This window comes from Ptiloglossa arizonensis, chromosome 5 (assembly GCF_051014685.1).
Source record: "Ptiloglossa arizonensis isolate GNS036 chromosome 5, iyPtiAriz1_principal, whole genome shotgun sequence".
Classification (NCBI taxonomy): Eukaryota; Metazoa; Arthropoda; class Insecta; order Hymenoptera; family Colletidae; genus Ptiloglossa; species Ptiloglossa arizonensis.
Genome location: NC_135052.1, coordinates 3,602,445 through 3,625,203, shown reverse-complemented (window position 1 = coordinate 3,625,203; position 22,759 = coordinate 3,602,445). Strand labels below are relative to the sequence as shown.

Sequence of the window (22,759 nt, the reverse complement as noted above, 5' to 3'; positions counted from 1 at the left end):
CTCTTTCCTTCTGTTTCGAGACGCTCCGACACTTTCCTCGTATAAGTTTCCATCGTCTTTCACGAGGATGCTAATGACGCCTCGCGATGGCTGTCGCGACATCGAGTCACGGTTACCCGATATCCGTCGCGCAAGAAACCGAGTTACAGTTACTCAGAAGCAAGAATTCGGGTGTAACGTTACATGTATCCTGTCCGCTCGAATCGTGGATCGTCGTGGACTAGCGGCGGATCGACGTGTCAATTCGGGGAACGCGTTCTACTTCCCGGTCCTTGCGTAATCTTCGTGCGTTTCTTCGCGCGAAAATTCAATTCGCGATTATCGCATCGTGCTCGAGCGTTCCTCTGTACTCCCCGTTGCTCCGGAGACGTTTCATTTCAACGCGAAATTAAATACATCGCGATCGAAATGGAATTATTCGAACGATCTTTTCAACAATCGTGATTCTAAATACTTCTCTCTGATAAGTATTATTGTTACACGGGGTATAACGTTGGTAATGTTGGGTCGTTCGGAAAGTCGTTTCGTTTTCCAAGACGGAGAATATATAATTTAATCAAATTAGAGAGTTTGTACACTCTAAAAATATCGTGTTTCATTTTCACAAAAAAAAAAAAAAAAAACGAAATGACTTTTCGAACAACCTAATATTATCCGGGATTCGTGCAACGAAATCATCTCCGAATCTGTTTACAGAGATTTTATTATCGTATTAATTTATACAATCATTTCGTTTTCCAAAATGGAGAATATATAATTTAATAAAATTAGAGAGTTTGTACACTCTAAAAATATCGTGTTTCATTTTCACAAAAAAAAAAATGAAATGACTTTTCGAACAACATAATATTATCCGGGATTCGTGCAACGAAATCATCTCCGAATCTGTTTACAGAGATTTTATTATCGTATTAATTTATAAAACCATTTCGTTTTCCAAAATGGAGAATATATGATTTAATAAAATGTTTGCACACTTTAAAAAAATCGTGTTTCATTTTCACCAAAATAAAACGAAATGACTTTCCGAACAACCCAATAGTATGAACGAAATTACGAATAAAATTTTCCAACGAGTTTCAAAAGGAAACTGACGATGGAAGATGAAAACGTAAAATACAATGGGCACGGTAAATCAGACTGCGCATATATATATAATCTACACAAGTGTCCTATGTAAAGATGAAAAGTTTCACAATTTAGGTAAATATTATTCTTTAGACTTTCGGAGCATTTATTTATCGATGAAATACACAACTCAAAGGGTTACGATCTCTACTTTGGAACCTCTTCGAGACTTTGCGTACAACCTGAAACCAGGCCATTTTAAATTATAAATATCGAACAATGAGAAGTAAGACGATACAAAAATCGACATACACGGGGTAAGTGTTCCAAACACTTTTACCCAGATACGAATAATTCTAATTCGTACACGCGTGGTTCCAAGCAGTACATAAACTCCAGAAATAGTTCTAGACCAGAGTACGAAACGTTGCGTCGTGCTTCACTCCGATAAATGGATGCTCCGAAAGTCTAGAGAATAATTTTGATTTTTAAATTATTACATTCGAAGGAGAGGAAAATCGTACCTCTGTCGACGAAGATACACGAATCGTACTATATTCGATACGAATGATTCTAATTCGTACACGCGTGGTTCCAAGCAGTACATAAACTCCAGAAATAGTTCTAGACCAGAGTACGAAACGTTGCGTCGTGCTTCACTCCGATAAATGGATGCTCCGAAAGTCTAGAGAATAATTTTGATTTTTAAATTATTACATTCGAAGGAGAGGAAAATCGTACCTCTGTCGACGAAGATACATGGATCGTACTATATTCGTTTGAGAACGTTTTGCCTTGAAATTCAGGCGCGCGATTCTAGTTTTCTTTCGAGCCGGCCGAAGAAATGCAATGATCTCATCCAGTGTGCACTCGCTCCTCCTCTTTGAGGAAGTGATAAAAACCGTTACAGTTACCCAGAGGCAGGAATTCGGGTGGATGAAGCAACAAATGTCGACGTGAGTGGCGCGTTGGCTTGTCGATGGTCAGGTTACTGGTTTCCTGCTTCTGATTAGTTAGGCGACAGTTATCTTCTCCGCCTCGATTTGGAACGGACTATTTCTTTCTTTTTGTAAAGCAATACTCCGGCAGCGAGGCTCTCAGTCCCTCGGGAAGAGCAAGATCGTTTACGTTTTTCCGATGCTCCTGTATTCCGAAAGATTGTTTCCTTTCAATACGATGGATGGCCGCGAGATAATCTTCCTTTACAACCAGAAATTATCCTGATAAATATTTGCCGATCCTTCTTCGATACCTCGATCGGAAATTTTCTTCTTATTTATAGACGTACACAGGATGCCCCGTAACGAGTGGCGCGACCGACAGAGAACCGAGTCTGCGTTCAAAAATAAATCGAACACGAGGACACGATTATTTCACGCGAGGCTTTCGTCCTCGTGAAAATCTATCGTATTTCAAAGCTACACGTCTTGCGTGCACATTTCAAGGGAACAGTCGTGCCACGAGTCTTTCGGATTGTCACGTTATTCCAACAGCTACGAGTCGCGCGGTGTGCTCTTGTTTATCGAAAAATTACGAAAATCGACGAAACTCTCTATTTCCAATCGTTATCCCTATCGAAGACGGATTCCTTCGAACGGATATTTTACAGAGAAACGTTTCGAAATTTCTTACGACTTCGTCGAATCGAACCAACGATACGAAAATTCAATCGAAAGTTTTCCAACGGACAAATGTTCAATACTTTGAACGCGAAACGTTCGAAACTACGTTTCCAGAAACGATGTTTATTATTCCTCGAACACAAATGCTCGAAAAGGATCGTCGATTTTAAAAATTCCAAGGCACGAGCAACCAAAACTCAATGGATCTCGCTGCAGATGCTCTCGAAAAGAATCGTTTGTAAACGCTGTATATTCCGACAATCGACATCGCGCTTCTTCGCTCTTGTAAACAGTACATAAATCAAACCCGCAAAGTCGAGACCGGTTCGTATCGAGTTAACGTAACTACAAAATCGATTATCCCGAAAACGAAGCCTCGTGCTTCGTCCAATCGTACGTTTTCTATTTAATTTCCCCGACAGAGATTACTTTACTTCTTATCCGTGCCACTTATTCGCGGAACGTTCGTTTTACAAGAAAAATCAGCAGTTTTCTCTGTCGTGTCTGGATAAATAATCGGAGCGGTTTAATACGTTACTAAACACCGATACGATCCTCGTCTTCGCAGAGTTCGCCAAAGGCGACCAATCCCTGCTTCGTGTGCGGAATATCGCGATTAAAGGTTTCGAAGTCGAAAGCGGACACGCGTGTCCCTATATAAAAAGCTTTTGTTGTAACGCGGTGCGTAAGTCGTAACGGTACCAGCCACTTTCATTTGTACGCACGTATCTAATGCGAGGCGCACATGTGGGTTGGCGCCGAAGTACGGTACAGCGGAATAAAACGTTCGTTCGGAAACGAAGGAGGCCATCGGTATCGGGCAGCACTCGTTAACCCTTTGCACTCGAGACCGATTTGCACTGAAACCCTTGGACGATTCGCGAAACGTAACGGGTTTGGAAATAATAAAACGCGAAAGCGATCGACCGATACGGTACATTATACGCGAGTGTCTATTATGTATATAAATACACGTATATAATCGTACCTGACGTTCGATTTTGATTGTAAAATGATTATAAAATTGACGATAGAAAAATCTGGTTTCTTCGTAACGACGCGAAAGATTTTTCGGTGTACACGACGCTTAAGTACAAAAAGATCGTGATCAATTGGTGTGGAATGGAAAGAACTTACAGAAAAATGAATTTAAAAATGAATTTAAAAATGAATTTAAAAATTCATTCTTTCTGTGGATCTTTGCGTACCTTGAAAAGACAATTGCGTAAGATGATTGATCAATGCTATTCCTTTTCGTACAATGCGTTGTTGTGCACGTTTCTTCTTTGTTTAAGTTAAGTTTCATTCGTATAAAACAATTTGTAAGTACGAAAAGATCGTGATCAGTTGATACGGAATGGAAAGAACTTACAGAAAAATGAATTTAAAAATGAATTTAAAAATGAATTTAAAAATGAATTTAAAAATTCATTCTTTCTGTGGATCTTTGCGTACCTTGAAAAGACAATTGCGTAAGATGATCGATCAATGCTATTCGTTTTCGTACAATGCGTTGTTGTGCACGTTTCTTCTTCGTTTAAGTTAAGTTTCATTTGTAAACATTTTATATAAAGAGCTTCTGCCCGTTTGTAAATTAATAATAATAATAATTTACTTAGAATCTCCGTTTAGACACGGTAAACGCTGTTTTGTTTGTTTATAACGACGCGAAAGATTTTTCGGTGTACTCGACGCGTAAGTAGAAAAAGATCACGATCGATCGGTCTCGAGTGGAAACAACTCGCGGAAAAATTAATTTACTTACAATCTCCGTTCATTCACGGTGAACGCTACTTCGTTTCGTCGAGTATTCGTGTACAGTAGATATTTCGATAATCGTACGGAGCGCGATTTCTTGCAGAGTACTCGAGTGCACGCATTTCGAGTTTTGGAGTACGCGCGTCCCGATAGCGATTAGTTTATTGCTTCCGTATTTCGGCATTCTCGAACGGGGAACGTTTGATCGTCGAATTTCCTCTTTCCCTCGTATCGGAGGAATTTTCCTCGCGGACGTTTCGTTGTTTCGAATCGATCGGGAACGTCGATCTCCTCGCTCGAGCATTTCCATCGAACGTTATCGAAAAAATTGGCGAAGGATCTGCTTCTAAATTCTGCGACCGAGCGACGTGGACGGTATCGAGTTAATAACTTTGTTCGTCCCTTGGGAGACACGGCTCGAGTCCAAAGGGTTTAAGAGCAGTGTCGTAAATACCTCGGTTTAATCGTCGACTGATGTTCGCCGTATTCCGAGCAAAATATTCCCGAGCAGCAACGCGCGTTAATTGGACATAAAATTTATCGTCGACTCACTCGGAATTTAATTCACCATTCACCGATCGTTAAAAAATCTTTTAATACCGTATACGTAGTTGCCCGACACGCGTTCCCATTCTCCGATATTACCAACATTTTCCATCGGCCGATGCACCGAGATCTGGGGACGCCTTCGATCGTTAAGCGTTATTCAACCACCACCGTGAACGAGGTTGTTTGGCATGCGTTCGTTTCTTTTTTTTTTTTCTCTTTCCTTTTTCTTTTCTCTTCTTTTCTTTCTTTCCGGTCGATTCGTGAATCACATACGAAACGAGGCGATGTCATCGAGAGAACGACACTCGTACTAAGGTCGCGGCGTTCGTGAAAGTTCGAATTCTGCTTAAAGGAACGAGCGGTACCGCTATTCGTGAACGACATACGGTTCGCTTTGGTAAATCGCTGCCAACGGGCACAGAAAATTTCTTTCGCTCCGCCGGTACGGTAAATAAATCCACCGCTAACAAGCGCTTATAACATTTCGAATTAATTCTGCAACGAACCCGCGGAGGATGCGCTTCCATGTTGCATTTATTTACATCGAATTGGCTGCGAATCGTGATACGACGCGGTTCGGTCGTCCCGGTACTGCTTCGCACTTTACTTGAAAATCGAACCAAAAGAACGACGAATCACCGTCGTACCGTCGAAATCATATTTTCGCGTTAAACGCGGAAACAGGGAAACGTTCGCGCGATGCACGCACGTACACGTACCGTGGATATCGATCGATCGATCGATCCATCGGTGTCCAATTACTCGTCGAACACGGGACACCGGGACCGTGAATATCGTCGCGAGCGCGACACGGTATCGGTCATCGTCGAAGGACGATTCGGTACGAATCGCGCGATTCTGTTCGTCGAGGGCCTCGAAGAATCGTAACCTTACCTTGACTGATACCGCCGAACGACCACGAACGATGAAGACTTCTCCGTGGTCAGACTCCAAGAGGCATCGTTACCCCCCCAGCGAGCCCGTGGATTCTCACCCTCCTGAAACCACCCTCTTCGGCGGCGCTCGTGCAACAGCCACCTGCACCGTGAAATCGCACCACCCTCTTCCAGACCGAAACACGTTATTCTCCGCGGCGAGTATCGCCGAATCCTCGACGTCAGGTTCGCCCGTGGAACGTTCCGAGTGTGAGAGAGACAGAAGGAGAAAGAGAAAGAGAGACGGATAGATTGAGAGACGGAGCGCGCGCGCGCGCCCACGGGGGACACCTTGCACCCAAAATCTCGTCGAACTCGCGAGATCGTGGGGCACCACGTCCGTCACCGATCTCGAACGTAATACTCGAGAGACCGCGCGAACGTACGAAACAACCGCGACCTGCTCGTCGCGGCTACCACCGATCGAACTGGTTTCTCGGTGATCCTAGCGTGGTTCACGACTTCTGGATCACCGATCCAGGTGCTCTCGGGTGCGCTCCGCGTGCACGAATCCTGCCCCGGCGCATCGTCGCTCGTGAAGGCCCCACCACGACCGACGTGAACGAAGCCAAGCTAAACTGCAGGACAATTCCGCACGGTAGACCGTGCCAGGGTCGAGGATACACCTCGCGTAGGAGACTTTAGCACCGGCTCGAGGTGAGGTGGTGGCAATGACCGTTCTCCTCCGTTGCTCCTCTCTCTTTCTAAACGATACACCGTCCTTCTTACACTACCACCGGCCACGTTTCTGCCTCGTCCTCGTCCTCTTCCTCTTCGCGAGGGCCTCACGGTCGCCGCTCTTCTGGCCTTTCGAGCGTCCCCACTACGACCCGGTTGTCGTCGCAGGTCGCCGGATGGGCCGATGGGAACACGTTGCCTCTTCTTCGATATCATTATCCGTGCCCCTTTCTCTCTTTTTTTGTTTTTCTTTTTTTTTTTTTTTTTTTTTTTTTTTGGAGGGAGGGTTTCTCTCCGCGTTCCTTCGTCCTGATCCTGCGCTACGGACGAAGGACAGGCTCTTTTTCCAGACGCTCGAGAAAACATTTCGAAATTTCGAACCGTCCACCATTCGCTCGTTCGATCTCCGGATACTTCCTTGTTCCCGGTACGAGGACGAGGACTTCGAAATTTTTTAATCGAACTAAGTTCCGACGAGATTCGTACCACTCGAATTGAATCACGTTCTCGTTGTTCTCGAGCACGGTGAAACAACCGATCAACGCTTTGGGTGTTCCTTGGGTATCGGTTGGATTTTCGAAAATACGGTTATTCGTTCAATGTGTTCGGTTTGAAGGTGGACGAGAGATTATTTTTCGACGAATCGGCTTCGAACGAAGAACCAACTCGCATCGTTATCGCGAATTTCTTCGATGACGTTTATACGATTTGGAACTCAAAGGTGGCGTTTACTCGCGACTTATCCTTGGAAGGTAAGTTCCTTCGTTCGTCGAACCGACAGTTCTATCCAAGAATAGCGGTCACAGCGCCCTCCCGTAATCTCGAAACCGTATTCGAGCCTTACTCTAATAGGTTGTTCGATAAGTTTCGTCGTTCGATAAAACTTTTTGAATAGTATTGTTCAATAAGTTTTATCGAACGACAAAAGTACTACATTGAACAGTACTGTTCAATAAGCTTTTCGAACGACAAAAGTACTACATTGAACAGTACTGTTCAATAAGTTTTATCGAACGACAAAACTTATTGAACAACCTAGTAAAAGTAAGCGACATTAACACGTTTTGGAAAGCCGGTTTGGTTCGGCCAGAAAACTTCGTAGCATCCGTTGAAACGAAATTTAATGAGAACTTTTGTCGAACCATACTTTATTTCGATCGATAAACGTATAAACGTCGAAACGTTTTACGATCCCCGTTCCAACTTGACAATAAATCGTAGATTCATTTTGTATGAAAAGTTTCCCTTTCAGAATTCGAACTAAATAGAAGTTAATAAGGTACTGTGTTCCGCGGCATCGACATTCTTAATAATTTTCAACGAAAGAGAATTTACAATGATTTACAAGGAAAAGATAAAAATCGGTTTCGCACAATTTTCGCATGGTGGCCATTGTTGTACGATTCTTACCAATCGTGAACGCTTGCATTCAATCGCAACTTTTACATTTTCTAACACGACGTAATATTTCTCCGCAGCGATAGTTCCGTTCGATGTTAAAACTTTGTAGCGTATAATTACTTCATCGTCTCACGACACACAGTGCTTCACTTTCTTCGGGAACGAATATGTTTCTTCGAAAGGAAGAAAAATTCTAATCGATATCGACTCACGGTGGTCACGAAGACGTTGCAGTGTTATATCATTGGGAAATTTAATTACGAACATTTATTCGCAATTGGAGCGTTAACTTTCGCGTTACGATACTTAAGATACGTTAAAGGTTAAACCTACACACATACACACACACGTGACAATATCCTCGAAGAGATTAACGTTTAATCGTGCGTTTTCAGTAACACAAGTTGCTCGTTCATTCCCTTTTAACATTATTATATACTTTTTCATCCCCTGTTGTTAGTCTGGCAAAAAAAGAACCGTTATTTTCTCCACACGAGTAACGATAAATATACGGATACTTACACCGTACGGAAAATTTTTGTCCAGTAATATAGGGTGTCCCGTTCATCACCGGTCGGTTTACTTTTTGAATAAAAGTCAAACGGTTTAAGTAATCTTGATATTTTTCTCTTATAAAAAAGTACAAACTTGAGAGTTGATAATGGAACAAGATATCTTCCAAAAGGACGCCTCGGCTTTTTTTACTGACCACCGACCTTATTCCAAAAATTTTCACAACTTCTTCGCACCATCTTGGATCGATTTCACCAATGACACGTTCGATGTTATCTTTTGGCTCTGGAATTGTCTCTGGATCGTCGATACAAACCTCACCTTTCACGCGACCCCAAAGAAAAAAGTCCAAAAGTGTCAAATCGCACGATTTTGGATCGCTTTGGATACATTGGCAATCGTTCAACCTGTCGTGGATTTTTTCGAGCCCCATATGCGACAATTTTGTTTATTCACAGTGCTTTTTGCCGACACACGATTCCGAGGGAAACGATTACGAAATTCCCGAATCGTTGGCATTAAAGATCGCGATTTTTCATAATACGCTTGAATAATTTGCACGCGTTCTTTCATCGTATACTTTTCCACGATTAGTTTCCCATCTGTCTAGATAACATTTGTCAAGTTTCAAGTAAATCGGTTCAACGTTTTAAAAATAGCAGGAAATTCAAATCGACCGGTCACGATTGGGACACCCTGTATGTCTCAACCGTACACTGTGTCGATCGATCGTAACTACTTACTTGTTTAGTGTGATTGAAAATGATTGATTTTGAAAGTATACTCTCCATTTCTTGCACAGTTTATGGCGGATTTCCACTTGTTTCTGTATGCACTTGTCCCACGTTGACGTAGTATACCTAAACGCGGATCGTATTTAACAGAAATATATATTTTCAAATTGAGAATGCTGGCGCGCTTCTTTCACGAACTATACGGATACATATTTCTGATCGCGGTTATCGCAATAGTTGTTAAAATTCGTACAGAATAACATGCCGTGAATGTTATTTCAAAGTGTCCATTTCACGATTGGATCGAAAGAAAACCAGTAACTATTTCGTGCAATGAACAGTGTTATCGATACGCTCGAAACTCGCAAACGAAACGAGGGCTGTAGACTTGTTCAACGCGCACGACACGCTATATATTTCGAATCGTTTATAATACATATAATATAATACACTTTATATTAAAGATTTCAAGATCTTCGTATTTTCGAGTTAATACTTGGTAATTCACCGTTCGATAGAAAATTCTTTAGTAAATTATCGCGAACGGTGAGCCAATTTTGAGAGAACAGTGAAATATGGTTACCGTCTTGTACAATTAGTCCCGCAGTGCATCCCGCTTAGATGGTTTATCTCCATAAAACTCTTTTAACTACAAAATAGGTCTGAACTTCGTTAATGCCATACGGCAGGAGATCCAGATTGCGATCTACAAAGAAATAATCCGCTGGATGAACTGGATTACACGACAAAGTAAACGGATGGAAGGGTAAAAGTCGTAAATCACTTGAACGATAATGCTCGATGATAAATGTACAATAAAATAAAAATATTACCTAGATGATAAGGGCCAATGACACGCGTAAGATACATATGCAAATCTTTTTATTGCATTACGAATGCATCTGTTATCGCAGTGTTTCTCGATCGAAAAATCTGAGCATCGTTTCAACAACGAGTCAAAACTGTCGTGCAACTATTACGAAAAGTGTTGTGAAAAATTGGTCTCGTCCTTTCGTTTTCGATGGACAAGGGCCAATGACACGCGTAAGATACATACGCAAATCATTTTATCGCATTACGAATGCATCTGTTATCGCAGTGTTTCTCGATCGAAAAATCTGAGCATCGTTTCAACAACGAATTAAATTGTCGTGCAACTGTTACGAAAAGTGTTGTGAAAGATTGGTCTCGTCCTTTCGTTTTCGATGGAAGTTATTGACGATTTTCGAGAAACGAAATTTCGGTGAAATTAACCGTGCACGATAAATACTCTGCCTTTGAACGACACTGTCCACTTCTCGAATTCGTAGAACAGTCACGTAGCGAAATCTAATTAAAACCAACAAATACGAACATATGTTCGCATTTGACGTTCCAAGGGGGAGACTGTTATCTGGCTGGCATTTCATTTTTGGTTACCGAAGAATATCCAATATAATATATGAAAGTTTTCGTGCTATCGAATCGAGTTACATGTCACTCTTTTGCCGGAAAATCATGCTATTCGTTCGCTCGACAACGGGAAACCTTTTCTCGCGGACAATTTTCACGGCTTCGCATCGATACGATGTACAAACCGACAAATATTAGCATTTACGAGTTATAAGAATATGGAAAGAATAATACACGGTTCCGTTTACAAACGCAAATTAAACATTATTTCGTCGAAATATAGAGATGCACCGAATTACAAGTTTCGAGCCACGCGAATATAAACGACGAAAATTTTATTGCAGTTAATGCTCCGTTAAAACTTTCGTCGACAAGTTTTCAATTAAAAAAGATATTCCATCGAAGCTTTTTTTTTCTAGGCAATAGGGTATTTTCCTTCGAATGAGATCAATAACGATAAAATCTCTTACGAAAATGAAAACGGATTTACCTGTTAATGTAACCGAAAACGATACGGATAAACATCTCAACTATTCGAGATAACAATCGCTGATAATCGACCGGCGAAACAATTTAGCGAAACATATCCTCCACTCTTTCCAGCGATTAACGTTTATCTCGGACATCGCGGCACCTTTGAATTACGAATTAATTTTCCCCAGGATTCTGGCATGTACGTATACATTTAACGTTTAAGTTACTTTAATTATCGCACGATGGAAGTAAACACTAAAATTGTAAAGAAAAACTCACGATTGAATTTCCCAGTGACGTATCGATAAATTGCGATAGTTTTTCGAAGAGGTCAATAAACGAGAACGAATGGTATCTTTGAGAAAATCTGAAATCGAATCTTGGATTTTAGCATACTCTGTGTAAATAGTAGCAACAATTGTCCCAACTGTTTGTATATTATTAGCAACAAGTATCTCTGTAAATTCGAATTTTCTCTCTCTTCTTTTTCCTCTTTCATTTTTTCATTCATTTGTCGTCGACTGTTCGTACTCGAATACAAGTATTCATCCGTTCGTTTCGCCTCTCTTTCATCTGTCTTACCATGCATCAGTGAATTTTTTCCCATCGGACCAGCGAGTAAATAAATTTCCTCCCATTTTCCTCTAAAACTAACGAAAACGCGAAAACATTCCAACGAGTCTAATAATTTTAGAACGCCCGTATAAAATTACACGTCGACCACTTATTTAATACTAATGATAAGTTCAATTCCGGGCAGTAATAAATTTAGTTTGAAGTAGTAACAACGGTGAGTTTTATTCGATAGTCATTCAACGAATGGAATTTAGTGCGATTGTTTTTAATTGTCTGTGTGCGCAACGATGGGCACAATTTTACAACAGAACAACCTACTTCTGTTAACAAGTTTTATCGAACAACCTACTATCTATGTAAATCACGATTAACCAATGTTTCTCTTATTTTTTCATTCATTTGTCGTCGACTGTTCGTACTCGAATACAAGTATTCATCCGTTCGTTTCGCCTCTCTTTCATCTGTCTTACCATGCATCAGTGAATTTTTTCCCATCGGACCAGCGAGTAAATAAATTTCCTCCCATTTTCTTCTAAAAGCTAACGAAAACGCGAAAACATTCCAACGAGTTTAATAATTTTAAAACGCCCGTATAAAATTACACATCGAGCATTCTGTGTACGCAACAATGGGTACAATCTTCTTCGAATAAAAAAAGCAACACACAGCGATTGATTCGCGACGTTGATCCGATCGGACGGTGGAATCTGTTCGTTGGGAAATATTTCAATTCTCGATTAAAATTCTAATTTGTATTCGACGAAGAACGGATGAACAGCAGTTTGTCTGTTGTGTAAAAAAAAGAAATGTTGCTCGTCACCGAGCGTACACGTAGCAAGGGGTCGGAAGGAGAAACGAGAATACACGGATTAAAGAGAACAACGCGAACGAGCTCATAATGCTCGTAATCAATGACGGTAAATCCGCGTGGCCCGATAGGGTGTCTTTTATTAATATTGTTCTTTTCCTTCCATCGTCGTGTCCCGTTCTTTGTCTGCAATCTCGTTTTAACACTTCCATCGATATGGCCATCACGATTTCGTATCGTGCCCACGCGAGAGAAGGAAGATTACACCTACACGCCGATTCTGGCTTCGGCGCGTGCAGCTTCGCATCGTTATCGGGCATTCCTAAGTTTCGGAAGCCTCCTGTCAGATTTAACGATCATAAGATTGGCGGACGTATCGCGCGGATATCTCGAGGTATCCTCCGCGCGTGGATATCCGCTCGACCTACATGCGCTGATGCAACACGAAGAATAACAGCGGCCGGGCTTTTATTTTAAATATAAAGTAGATGGAGAGACGAGGGTGATTTTGCGGAAATTTTTATCGAGTGCTTGGGGACCACCGGGCATATCCAGGGACAAATATTGAATCGATTACCGGCAACGTGTAAGCGTGGATCGATCGAAAGAAACAACGTTGAAAGGGCAAGGATGACTGTCGGTATTTTTTTTTCCCCTCGAATCTTTCCTTCACCAACCGAGAGATCACCGACGACGAGTAAGAACCGAGACGAAGTTAAGCACACTGTCGTGGAAACGTTTTCATGGATACGCCATAGAATTTTACGTGAAAGAGGATCGGTTGACGCGCGCTCAGAAAGGAAATACACAATTCTCTGCGCAAAGTGATATCCGTCTTTACCTCCGGCAGACGTCTTGGAAGGAACGTTTCGTTAAATCTCGCAGTAACTTTGTATTTCGAAACCAATCTGATTACAGTTTTGTAGAAATCGTATTGCTCGCGAAGAAGATCGCGCAAGGAATGGAAACTCACCCTCTCGTGGTATGTTTGCGATGTGTATGCAATAATTATGTCCAACGTTTGAGATTGTATTAGGATAACGCGAAAAGGGGATGTGAAATTCGGAAAATTCGAACTTTTTCATCTTTCGCTTCGTGAAGTTGCAGTTTGTCTTAGAAATGACAATAGAAATTCTCGAAAGTATCCTATAGAAATTCAGCGTTATTAAATAAGGTGTATAGGTAGGTAGATAGAATTCATTGGCGGAAACGGTATACTCGGGATCACTCGACGTATTGTGAAACTTTAAACCAGTTTTCCTCGAGACGCTGCTTTTTAAAACGATGTTCACGGTAACCGTGAAACGCCTCGACCGATCGACTAATGCAAAGACGAGTATTGTTTTTAACCGTGTTGGGTTAGAATGGTTTCTTGCATCTTCTCGTATCGTTCGTTATTTATTCAAAAAGGAACGGGCAGATTGGTTTGTTTACAGGAACTAAACTTTGTACCATTGATCTACCGTTACCGAGTAAAAGAAAATGGAAAATAAAAAACTGCAAGAGATTCTTGTGAATCGAAAAGTAAAAGTATAAATTTGATGGTAAATTGCTGGTTGAAAATTCCAATTCGGATACGAGAAAATGGTTCGAACTGTATATTTTAAACGTTTCGATCGGGTAATTACGAATCCTCTGTAACGGTTACACACGAAAAGATATAAACGCAATAATATCTAAGCAAGAAGTCAGAGTCAAGCAACATTGATAAATGATAAAATTTTATTACGAATCTCTTAAGATACTTACTACATGCGCCTGGATATTATTGTGTTTAAATTTGTCCACGTTTGATCGTTATACGTACACTTTTATCAAAGAAAGTTCGGAGTTACAGAATCGAAACATTTAAAACATACGTTTTTAACGTTATAAAATATTTACTGGTAAACATTTTTTGTCGAGTTTTCTCTTAAATGTACACTAAGTATAATGTTGCAATTTATGGGTGGAAAAATTACCACCTTTTACTGCTTTTCAAACTCTTATACACCCGTAACAGAAACATTGATCGCATTCTGCGAGAAACGTTCAAGTTTGGTATTTTTTATCCGAATATACGTACGTGTGTAATTCTCGAGCAGATCTCGTTGAAAAGATTGATCGTTAACAAGAATACCTAAAAGTTGAACTGTATCGAGGTGCTTTGAATCGAACGGTCGAAGAATATTTCGATGGACAACGTCAAAGATCGAAAAGAAAGTTCAGTGTTTCTTATCCAAATGCACGTACGTGTATAATCCTCTCATTGAAAAGATTAATCGTTAGCAAGAATATCTAAGAGTTGAATTGTATCGAGGTGCTTTGAATCGAACGGTCGAAGAATATTTCGATGGACAACGTCAAAGATCGAAAAGAAAGTTCAGTGTTTGTTATCCAAATGCACGTACGTGAATAATCCTCTCGTTGAAAAGATTAATCGTTAGCAAGAATATCTAAGAGTTGAATTGTATCGAAGTGCTTTGAATCGAACGGTCGAAGAATATTTCGATGGACAAGGTCAAAGATCGAGAAAAAAATTTGGCGTTTATTATCCTCTCGTTAAAGAGACTAATCGTATCGGGATGATACTTTGGATCGAATCGATCCCTCGGATATTTCGATGGACAACGTGAAATATCGGAAAAAAAAGGATCCATCGAAGGACGGAAGGATGGTTGGTGGGGTTGAACCTCGTGGATTGGCTGCGCGATACATGGGCTGCAGCCGAGGGGATGCGTTGGAGGGTGCGTTCTCAGGTATATATACTCCTGTCGGTGGCCCGAGCGGCCGATCTGAACTTTCGAATCGTTCGCCAGGATACGGAAAACTTTTCGTCGAAACAGATCAATCCCTTACCTTCGAGAACGTAGTTTCGAATCGACTCCTCGATCGACCGGTGAGTAGGTGTTTCGAATAGTATTCTTTCGTGTTACGATAACGATGGAAAATTGTGAGTTGTTCGTGCAATTACTGTGATCTGTGCGATTGTTCGTTATTGAACGACACCACCGTAGCTATAATTGGTAAATGTAATGTCTGGTAATCTCGAGTTCACGTACGAAACTATCCTCGAGACGCGTAATAGCTACTTACTCCGAATCGTGCTCGATTTGATACAAATCGGAGATTGATGCGAATTTTCGCGTCTTTACTTACACGTACGTGTCCGTCGCATCTTTACGGTCTTTCTTCTTCTACGCAAGAATAATCAGTTCTCGTGGAACCCGACCAGACCATAGTTTCCATCGAAAAGGGGATAACCTTTGTACAATTCTCCTTGCTCTTGGCTCGTGTTGATTGTTTTCATCGGCGTTTACACCGAATCGTAACCGAGTTTACTCCACGGTGCAGAAAATTTCGTTTCGATCTTTGTTTTTTTTCTTCCATTCTATCATCGGAATTCGATGCTCGCGACTACACCGAAAGACTTCAGAAATCCGCGTACTTCGAGCGAGACGTTATTTTACAAACGTTTTCTTCGTGTGCTTCGATGGTATTCGAATCGATGAAAATTTTCCGGCACATGGAACGCTACACCTGTTCTCTAATCCGTTCGCGCGCAATTGAAAACAAACACAGAACACGATATTTAACGATAACGTATTTACGATCTAACCGCGTCGCGTCGCCGCGGAAGAACGTGTTCGAAATTCGTGTTCCACGATCGATTCGATAGCTCGTCACCGTTCCGATTATTTCAAGTGTCTTTGCTTCGTAATCGATAATCGCGATCGGTTTTACATATTCAAGATGAATCGCACCGTGAACGCACGCCCTTTCGTTTCAAATCGACGCGGATTTCATTTTTCGATCACCTCGATGCGAACGTGAATAACCGGACTATGATCTTGCCCTCGACGATTTTCCCAGCACTCTTTTTCACCAATTTGTTTCCAACGATCGAAACAACAGAGCCGCGTGAAATCTGTTCGATTCGTAACGACGATTCGTTTCAATTTTCCGCGCGAGTTTCCACGGAATTTCTATGCTTCTTCTGCCACTTCGGAGCAATAAACAATCTCGACGTGTGAACCGTGGAGCGTTGAAGGGGGAAAGGAAAGAAGGAACACGCGATACAAGGGAATCCTGCAGGAATACTCGTTCTCTTTTTCGAGTGACTTCGTTGCTGGATTAGCGAGCTTGCGCGAGTACCTTTTATACCGCAGTTTTTCTTTTTTTTCTTTTTAGTGCACGGTTTGCTGTAAAACGATAGAACGGTCGATTCGGTCTGTTTTCTCGGTTTTATGAAAATTGGTCATAGCGCGCGCTAAACCGTCGGCCAACCGGCGATATTGTCCTCTCGATGGACCAATAAAAATCGTTGAATTAATTCCCCAGGATTCTTCGTGAACGTAGTTCCGAAAGACAACCGTTTTGGCCTGTAGAAGCAAAAAAAAAAATATATTTCGGTAAATGTACAAGCAGCCACGAATCAATCTCTGATAACTATCGCCTGGAAATCATACTGATATCATAACGACGGACTCTCGGTGCAATTAGTTAGCGATGCTTACCAGCAGAGGAAGTAGTAATTCGTAAGTAGACAGAAGTGAGGGAAAATCGACTGAAATACTTTGTCCGCGAGAGCTCTGATACGTTAATTCATTTTCTGGAACGAATAATGTCCACGAAAGACACGTTTTCTCGAGCGATTTCTGCACCGAGCTATGAAAACGCTATCTTCGTTGCGGTGGCTCGAAATAAAAAGGTATATCAACGGACGTGACGAATACTATTGTCAAAACCGAAGTGAAGTTACGTTTACACTTGCAGTTGCATATCGATCGATCATCGCAACAATTTTCAAATTGGACACGACACATCGATCTCGCGAGAGAAGGGATTTTCATTCTTCAGTTCGCAGAAATGGTTTCCGATTTAACCCCATTACTATGGGGTTGTTCGGAAAGTCATTTCGTTTTTGTTTTTTTCGTGAAAATGAAACACAATTTTTTTTTTAGAGTGTACAAACATTTTATCGAATTATACATTCTCCATTTTGAAAAACGAAATGACCTTCAAAACAACCTAATGTATACCTACTTACTCGTGTAACAGAAACATTTTGATTTTAACACACTCCCGTTATTCGAAATAAGTTAAAAATGCTTTCATACGATCGAAAGTTTCTATTCTCGACACTTTAACTACCACCTCATTCATGTTTGCATAATTTTCGGTGCTACATATGATACAAGTGATCGCCGCTTCAGTTGTTAAATGAAAAGTGATCTTTATTAAATATCTTTAAGGACATCGAGTAGAAACCATAAACTACCATAAGCTACACTGATAATGTATTAAAAAACAATGTTATTCAACGTTACATTCATCGTGTATTGAAAAGCAAAGTTATTCAACGTTACATTTAATGTTACAATATTGCACCAATATTATCATTGGTTGTATTGAGAAACAAAGTAATTCAATATTACATTCATCGTGCAATAATGTTTTAGGGAATTACGCGTTAATTTGAATAAAAGCCATACACGGTTTTCACTCTTTCGACATCGTAGTAAACGGGTAAAAATCAATGAAATATAAAATTGACAATTCCTTACGGTTCGTAGATTGTCGGTATACACCCACTTGTTTCAACAATAGACGAATGTAGATATACATATGTACGTGTATGTAATTGGCACGCGTTTACTTTATTTCCGTTGGAGATGTTTCCAGATAGAAATACATATACAGGTATGTCGATTTCCTAGATAATTTATATCGGAAAGCGTATTAAGATTAAATACGGTTTATGCTCGAGTAATTTAACATTGTTTTCTCTTTAAAATCATTTTCGTAACATGTATGGTCCTTAGATTAGATTAGGCACCGAAAGTATTTAGAGCATAGAACATTTCGTTTTATCGATCGAACGAAACACGTTTTATCGTTTTCAAAGACTTGGACCGATTAATCGAAATGATTTTTATGCGATTCTTTACGTTCCTTGCAACTGAAGACCGACTTTGTACCAAATCTTTTGACATTGACGCATAACGTAACGTAACGACACGTCCGTCGGTCGACTTCGTTTCAATATTCAATTTCGTATCATCGAGTTCTCCGCGGAAAACTTTCATCATCGGTGAAATTGTACCAAACGAGCAACAAGTAACTCTCCGTTCAGTTTCCGTCCAGATTAGCTTGTTGCAACGCGGTATCACGAATTGTTCCGGATCTCGGCCGAGACTCGATCGTTCTCGTTCCGCGCCATTTTTCCACCTGTCGTGCTTTGTTCGACGATCGTTCAATTGTGTCACCTGTAAACCAAAGCGATGTCGGTACCAACGCACAGAATCTATAGTATACACGGAAACACGGTGCTCGGATAATCGAAAACACGAAACTTTTTGCACGGTGATCGTTGAAGAAAAATTCAGCAAGGAGCTGTACTAAATGTGATTTTCAACTCAATCTTGAATATCAGTTTCTGCTCTTCTATGCCACAAATAACTATACCTATTCTGTACTCGATTACAGAATTCGATTGTGATTTGGCGCCGTTCTAATCTATTAATTACTTCATTGTATCTTATTATTACTCTATTCTGTACTCGATTACACCGATAGCTCCGTACAAACGGTTCAGATTTTACTATCTAAGTCTGGTCTGCGAGATGTGTATAAAAAGTAATAAGGCTGGTTCTAGACAAATTTTTATACTTTATTAAATGAAAAATTTACATCTTTAAAATAGTTCCTTCGAGAAGCCATACGATAGCGGGAGCACTGTTTCTACTCTTGGTAACAACTCTGTAACGTTTCTACCGAAATTGTTTTCGATTCTTCGATTATAATTGTCTGCACGCGGTTCTGAGATAACTTTTGGAAGAAGAAAAAGGCTAGGTGAACTCGGATCGAGATGGAGTCTGTGGAACCACAGAAATACTAATCTTTGCCCGAAACCACATTCGCGGACCGTGCAGTGTGAGAGTCATTCAAGGACGATGGTAAATTTGGTTTACCGTGTGTCCACGTAGTGAAAATTCCTTACGAACGATACCTTTATTATTGAAAAATCAAATTAGCATTGATTTCATTTTTCGTTTGCTCGTTCTTACTTCTCTTTTTTTATCGTCGCGACTTGCTCGTGCGCAACTCTTCACTTTGTCATTTCGTTTTTGGATCGTACTCAAAAATCTACATCGATACAAAATTTAATCGTGTAACGTTCATCAATATTGTTAGAATCCATTTCGGTGACACGTCGCTACACACACTCGTAAAACTCGCTGCTGAATCGTTCGTCTTATCTTAATCCAGTTGAAATTTATAATAGAGTTATAACATATATATATATATATATATATATTTCTTAAATAAGCAGCAAAGCAGCATTTCTACGATGTAGCCAGATGCTGAGAACCGAAATTACTCTTGTTGATTTTTACCATTTGTATGAATGTTAAGCGATGATCCGAAAACATTGTGTACAACGAGAAACGTTAATTCATAGAGACAGCAAGTACGAACAAATGAAAACATTGTGCACATTTCTCTTTCTTTCATATTGGACGATATACATATGTATATATATACAATCCGAACACTGATCAAGAAAAAGTTTAATCATCCAAACGATACGTGTGTATATATATATATATATATATATATATATATATAATCTAAGTCTGTTCTAATCTAAATATTTCTTGATCAGTGTTCGGCTTGTCAAGGTTCTATTATATTATTCAAAATATTCCACCATAATTTTGACCAAACGTATGCGCGTTTCGAATGAATATAATTACGAACGTTGCGATATAAAATCGAAACACGTGTAAAACAAGTCACGCGCAATAACGAGTTAAGTCAGTATGGCTAGCAAACGAACTTATAGGTTTATCTGTGAAATAGTTGAAACATTTATTCGCCAATCTGTTTAAACAACGGTGATTAAATATTTAACTCATAAAGAGGAATAGGCAGCGAGAAAACTATAAGTATGTACATATGTGTATTGTTTACGGAGTTAGCTATTGCCAATCAAAGAAGTAGATAGAATATTTGAACAGCTTGACAAAGGTGGGTTGAAAATGTAGTTTTCAAACACTCGACAGATCCCTCATTTCGCAATAAAATTAACGAAACTTTTACCGTTACATTAACATCTTTCCAAATGCTAAATATGGAGAACGATTCTTTTACTAAATTAATCACTTAACTCGTTTCTTTTCTTTTAAAAGTAAGTATCACAAATTATTCTACATAGAGTTTATTCGTTCCATGGCATTGATTATTCAGATACTTTAACACAGACACTTATCGAGTAATTGAACGCAATCTTTTGCTACGTGAAATTGTTTTTCTATTTATAGTAAATATGTTTAATATCGAAGCTCGTTCGCTCGAGATCACCAAATAATTTACAATACACTGATTACGATAAAATCGATGCTGTTGTACCAACTAAGTGGGATACGGGAAGTTTCTTTTCCAGTAAAAAGGACCATACTTCCGTGGCGAGAATGCAATCGTATCCAAATGCCATCTACTTGTTCCTCGTCGTTTTCGTTCTTGGAACCACGATTGCTGACAACGAACCCGAGACCACGACTATACCAACGCGACCAGAGATAATTTCGAGCCTAGAAGAGCTAAGAAAATTCATTGATCACGTCGGTGATAACTATTTGCGCAATGGAAAGGCCAGGTAACGTACAATACCTAACATTCAAAGTATAACTTCGATCCTTTGACTAAACATGTACTATGATTACTATATAATCTTGCACGAAAACAGAGTACAACACAGAAAAAAGAGTAACCGCGACGAAAGTATTTCTCACCTTACGATTGCGTAAATCGATCGTAAAATATATTTCCAGAAATCAGTGATGACGTTTCAGATATCACCACGGATATGTACGATTACTCCTATTCAAATTACGTCACCAATGAAATATTAACACAATTAATTGTTCAGTTCACGAGCTTCGTTCCATGGCATTGATTGTTGAGATTTTTATTGATTTTAGATTGATCATTGACTTTGACACAGACACTTTTCGAGTAATTGAACGCAATCTTTTGCTACGTGAAATTCTTTTTGTATTTATAATAAATATGTTTAATACCGAAGCTCGTTCGGTCGAGATTACCAAATAATTTACAACACACTGATTACGATAAAACCGATGCCGTTGTACGTACTAAGTGCGACATAGGGAGTTTCTTGTACACAGTTGGCGTTAATAGCCCGATTGTGTACTCGTAGTTGCGTTTAAATTCATAAAAATAAGTTCGCGCCAGCAAATGTCTCGACGGTTGAACGTTCCGAAATGAATGCGTTTGACTGCATGTGATTCGTATAGTAAAAGTCGTCTTAACTTCGTCGTAATGTATATGGTAAATTAATCAGGTACGGGAAGAGGGGCGATGGCCTATCCACCATGTCGGGTGGCAATCGTGCTTGGGACACGGTGAAAACGATGCTGGGCGTTTCGGAACAATTGCAGCAACCGAGATTCGAGAGAAGGAAACAGGAGAGGAGTCGATTTCTTCGCGAATTCGAGAGCACCGGGGACAACAAGCACGGTTCAAGAATCGACGACCGGCCTTGTCACGTGCTAGACATAGTTGAAAAATACTACGACGATATGCAATAAAATGGTCTATGCGTTCGCCCCCATTCGCAACGTATACATCTCTCCGTCACTCGAATTTATTGTCATTCCCCCTTACATTGTTTGTGAACGTCAACGAAGTTAATTTCACCTACGAAACAATTGATCTCGATCCCTTCACACGAGAAAGATCCCTGTCGCATTCAAACCGGAAACGAAACGATGGTTCGGCCGAGCAGTCGAACTTAAAAGTATAGTACGCTGTTAAAATCTTTCGTTGTTCGTTTATTTCGATGAATTATAATAATTGGTAGGCATTTTTCTGTGCGGCGACGTTACAATTCGAAATAAATAATCATCCACGCGATAGCGTTTTAAATATTTTATTGCAAATCTAGACTTGTATGTAAATACATATATCGAAATAAAATAAAAAACCAAAGGAAGATAAGCACTGATTTAACAAACGAACGTTTCAATTGAAATGCAATGCTTTGTGGTACGTTCAAACATATTTTTCATCTTCCAAGAAATCTTCATTCTTCAGGTTGAAATTAATCGTCGCATGCTTTCGTTCAAGCAAGAACTTTCAATTCGGGGAAACGTTATACAATCGGAACAACGGTTTATGGGCAACCCGGTCCATTTTCTAAACGGTCGCATTCCTTGATTATAGGATTAAAGTAAAATCCTTCTC

General features: G+C 40.2%; 2 protein-coding genes across 9 annotated transcripts in view; one reads left to right on the top strand and one right to left on the bottom strand.

Moving 5' to 3' along the window:
* The window catches only part of Np (serine protease notopleural), a 45,126-nt gene extending 39,148 nt beyond the window's left edge, over positions 1-5,978 (bottom strand). The window contains exon 1 of the mRNA XM_076311636.1: positions 5,892-5,978. The gene's annotated coding sequence lies outside the window, so the exon portion shown is untranslated. The remainder of the gene's footprint in view (positions 1-5,891) is intronic.
* The window catches only part of Npf (neuropeptide F), a 92,588-nt gene extending 70,094 nt beyond the window's left edge, over positions 1-22,494 (top strand). For 6 of the 8 annotated variants that reach the window (XM_076311643.1, XM_076311639.1, XM_076311637.1 and 3 more), the window contains 2 exons: positions 20,925-21,149; positions 21,858-22,494. In XM_076311643.1, the coding sequence (XP_076167758.1) occupies positions 20,965-21,149; positions 21,858-22,104 (432 nt within the window). In that variant the 5' untranslated portion in view covers positions 20,925-20,964 and the 3' untranslated portion in view covers positions 22,105-22,494. Of the gene's footprint in view, positions 1-15,293; positions 15,387-20,924; positions 21,150-21,857 lie in introns of those variants that run through there. The other 2 variants (XM_076311642.1, XM_076311640.1) reach the window with 2 other exon arrangements.
* Positions 22,495-22,759: the final 265 nt, after the last annotated feature.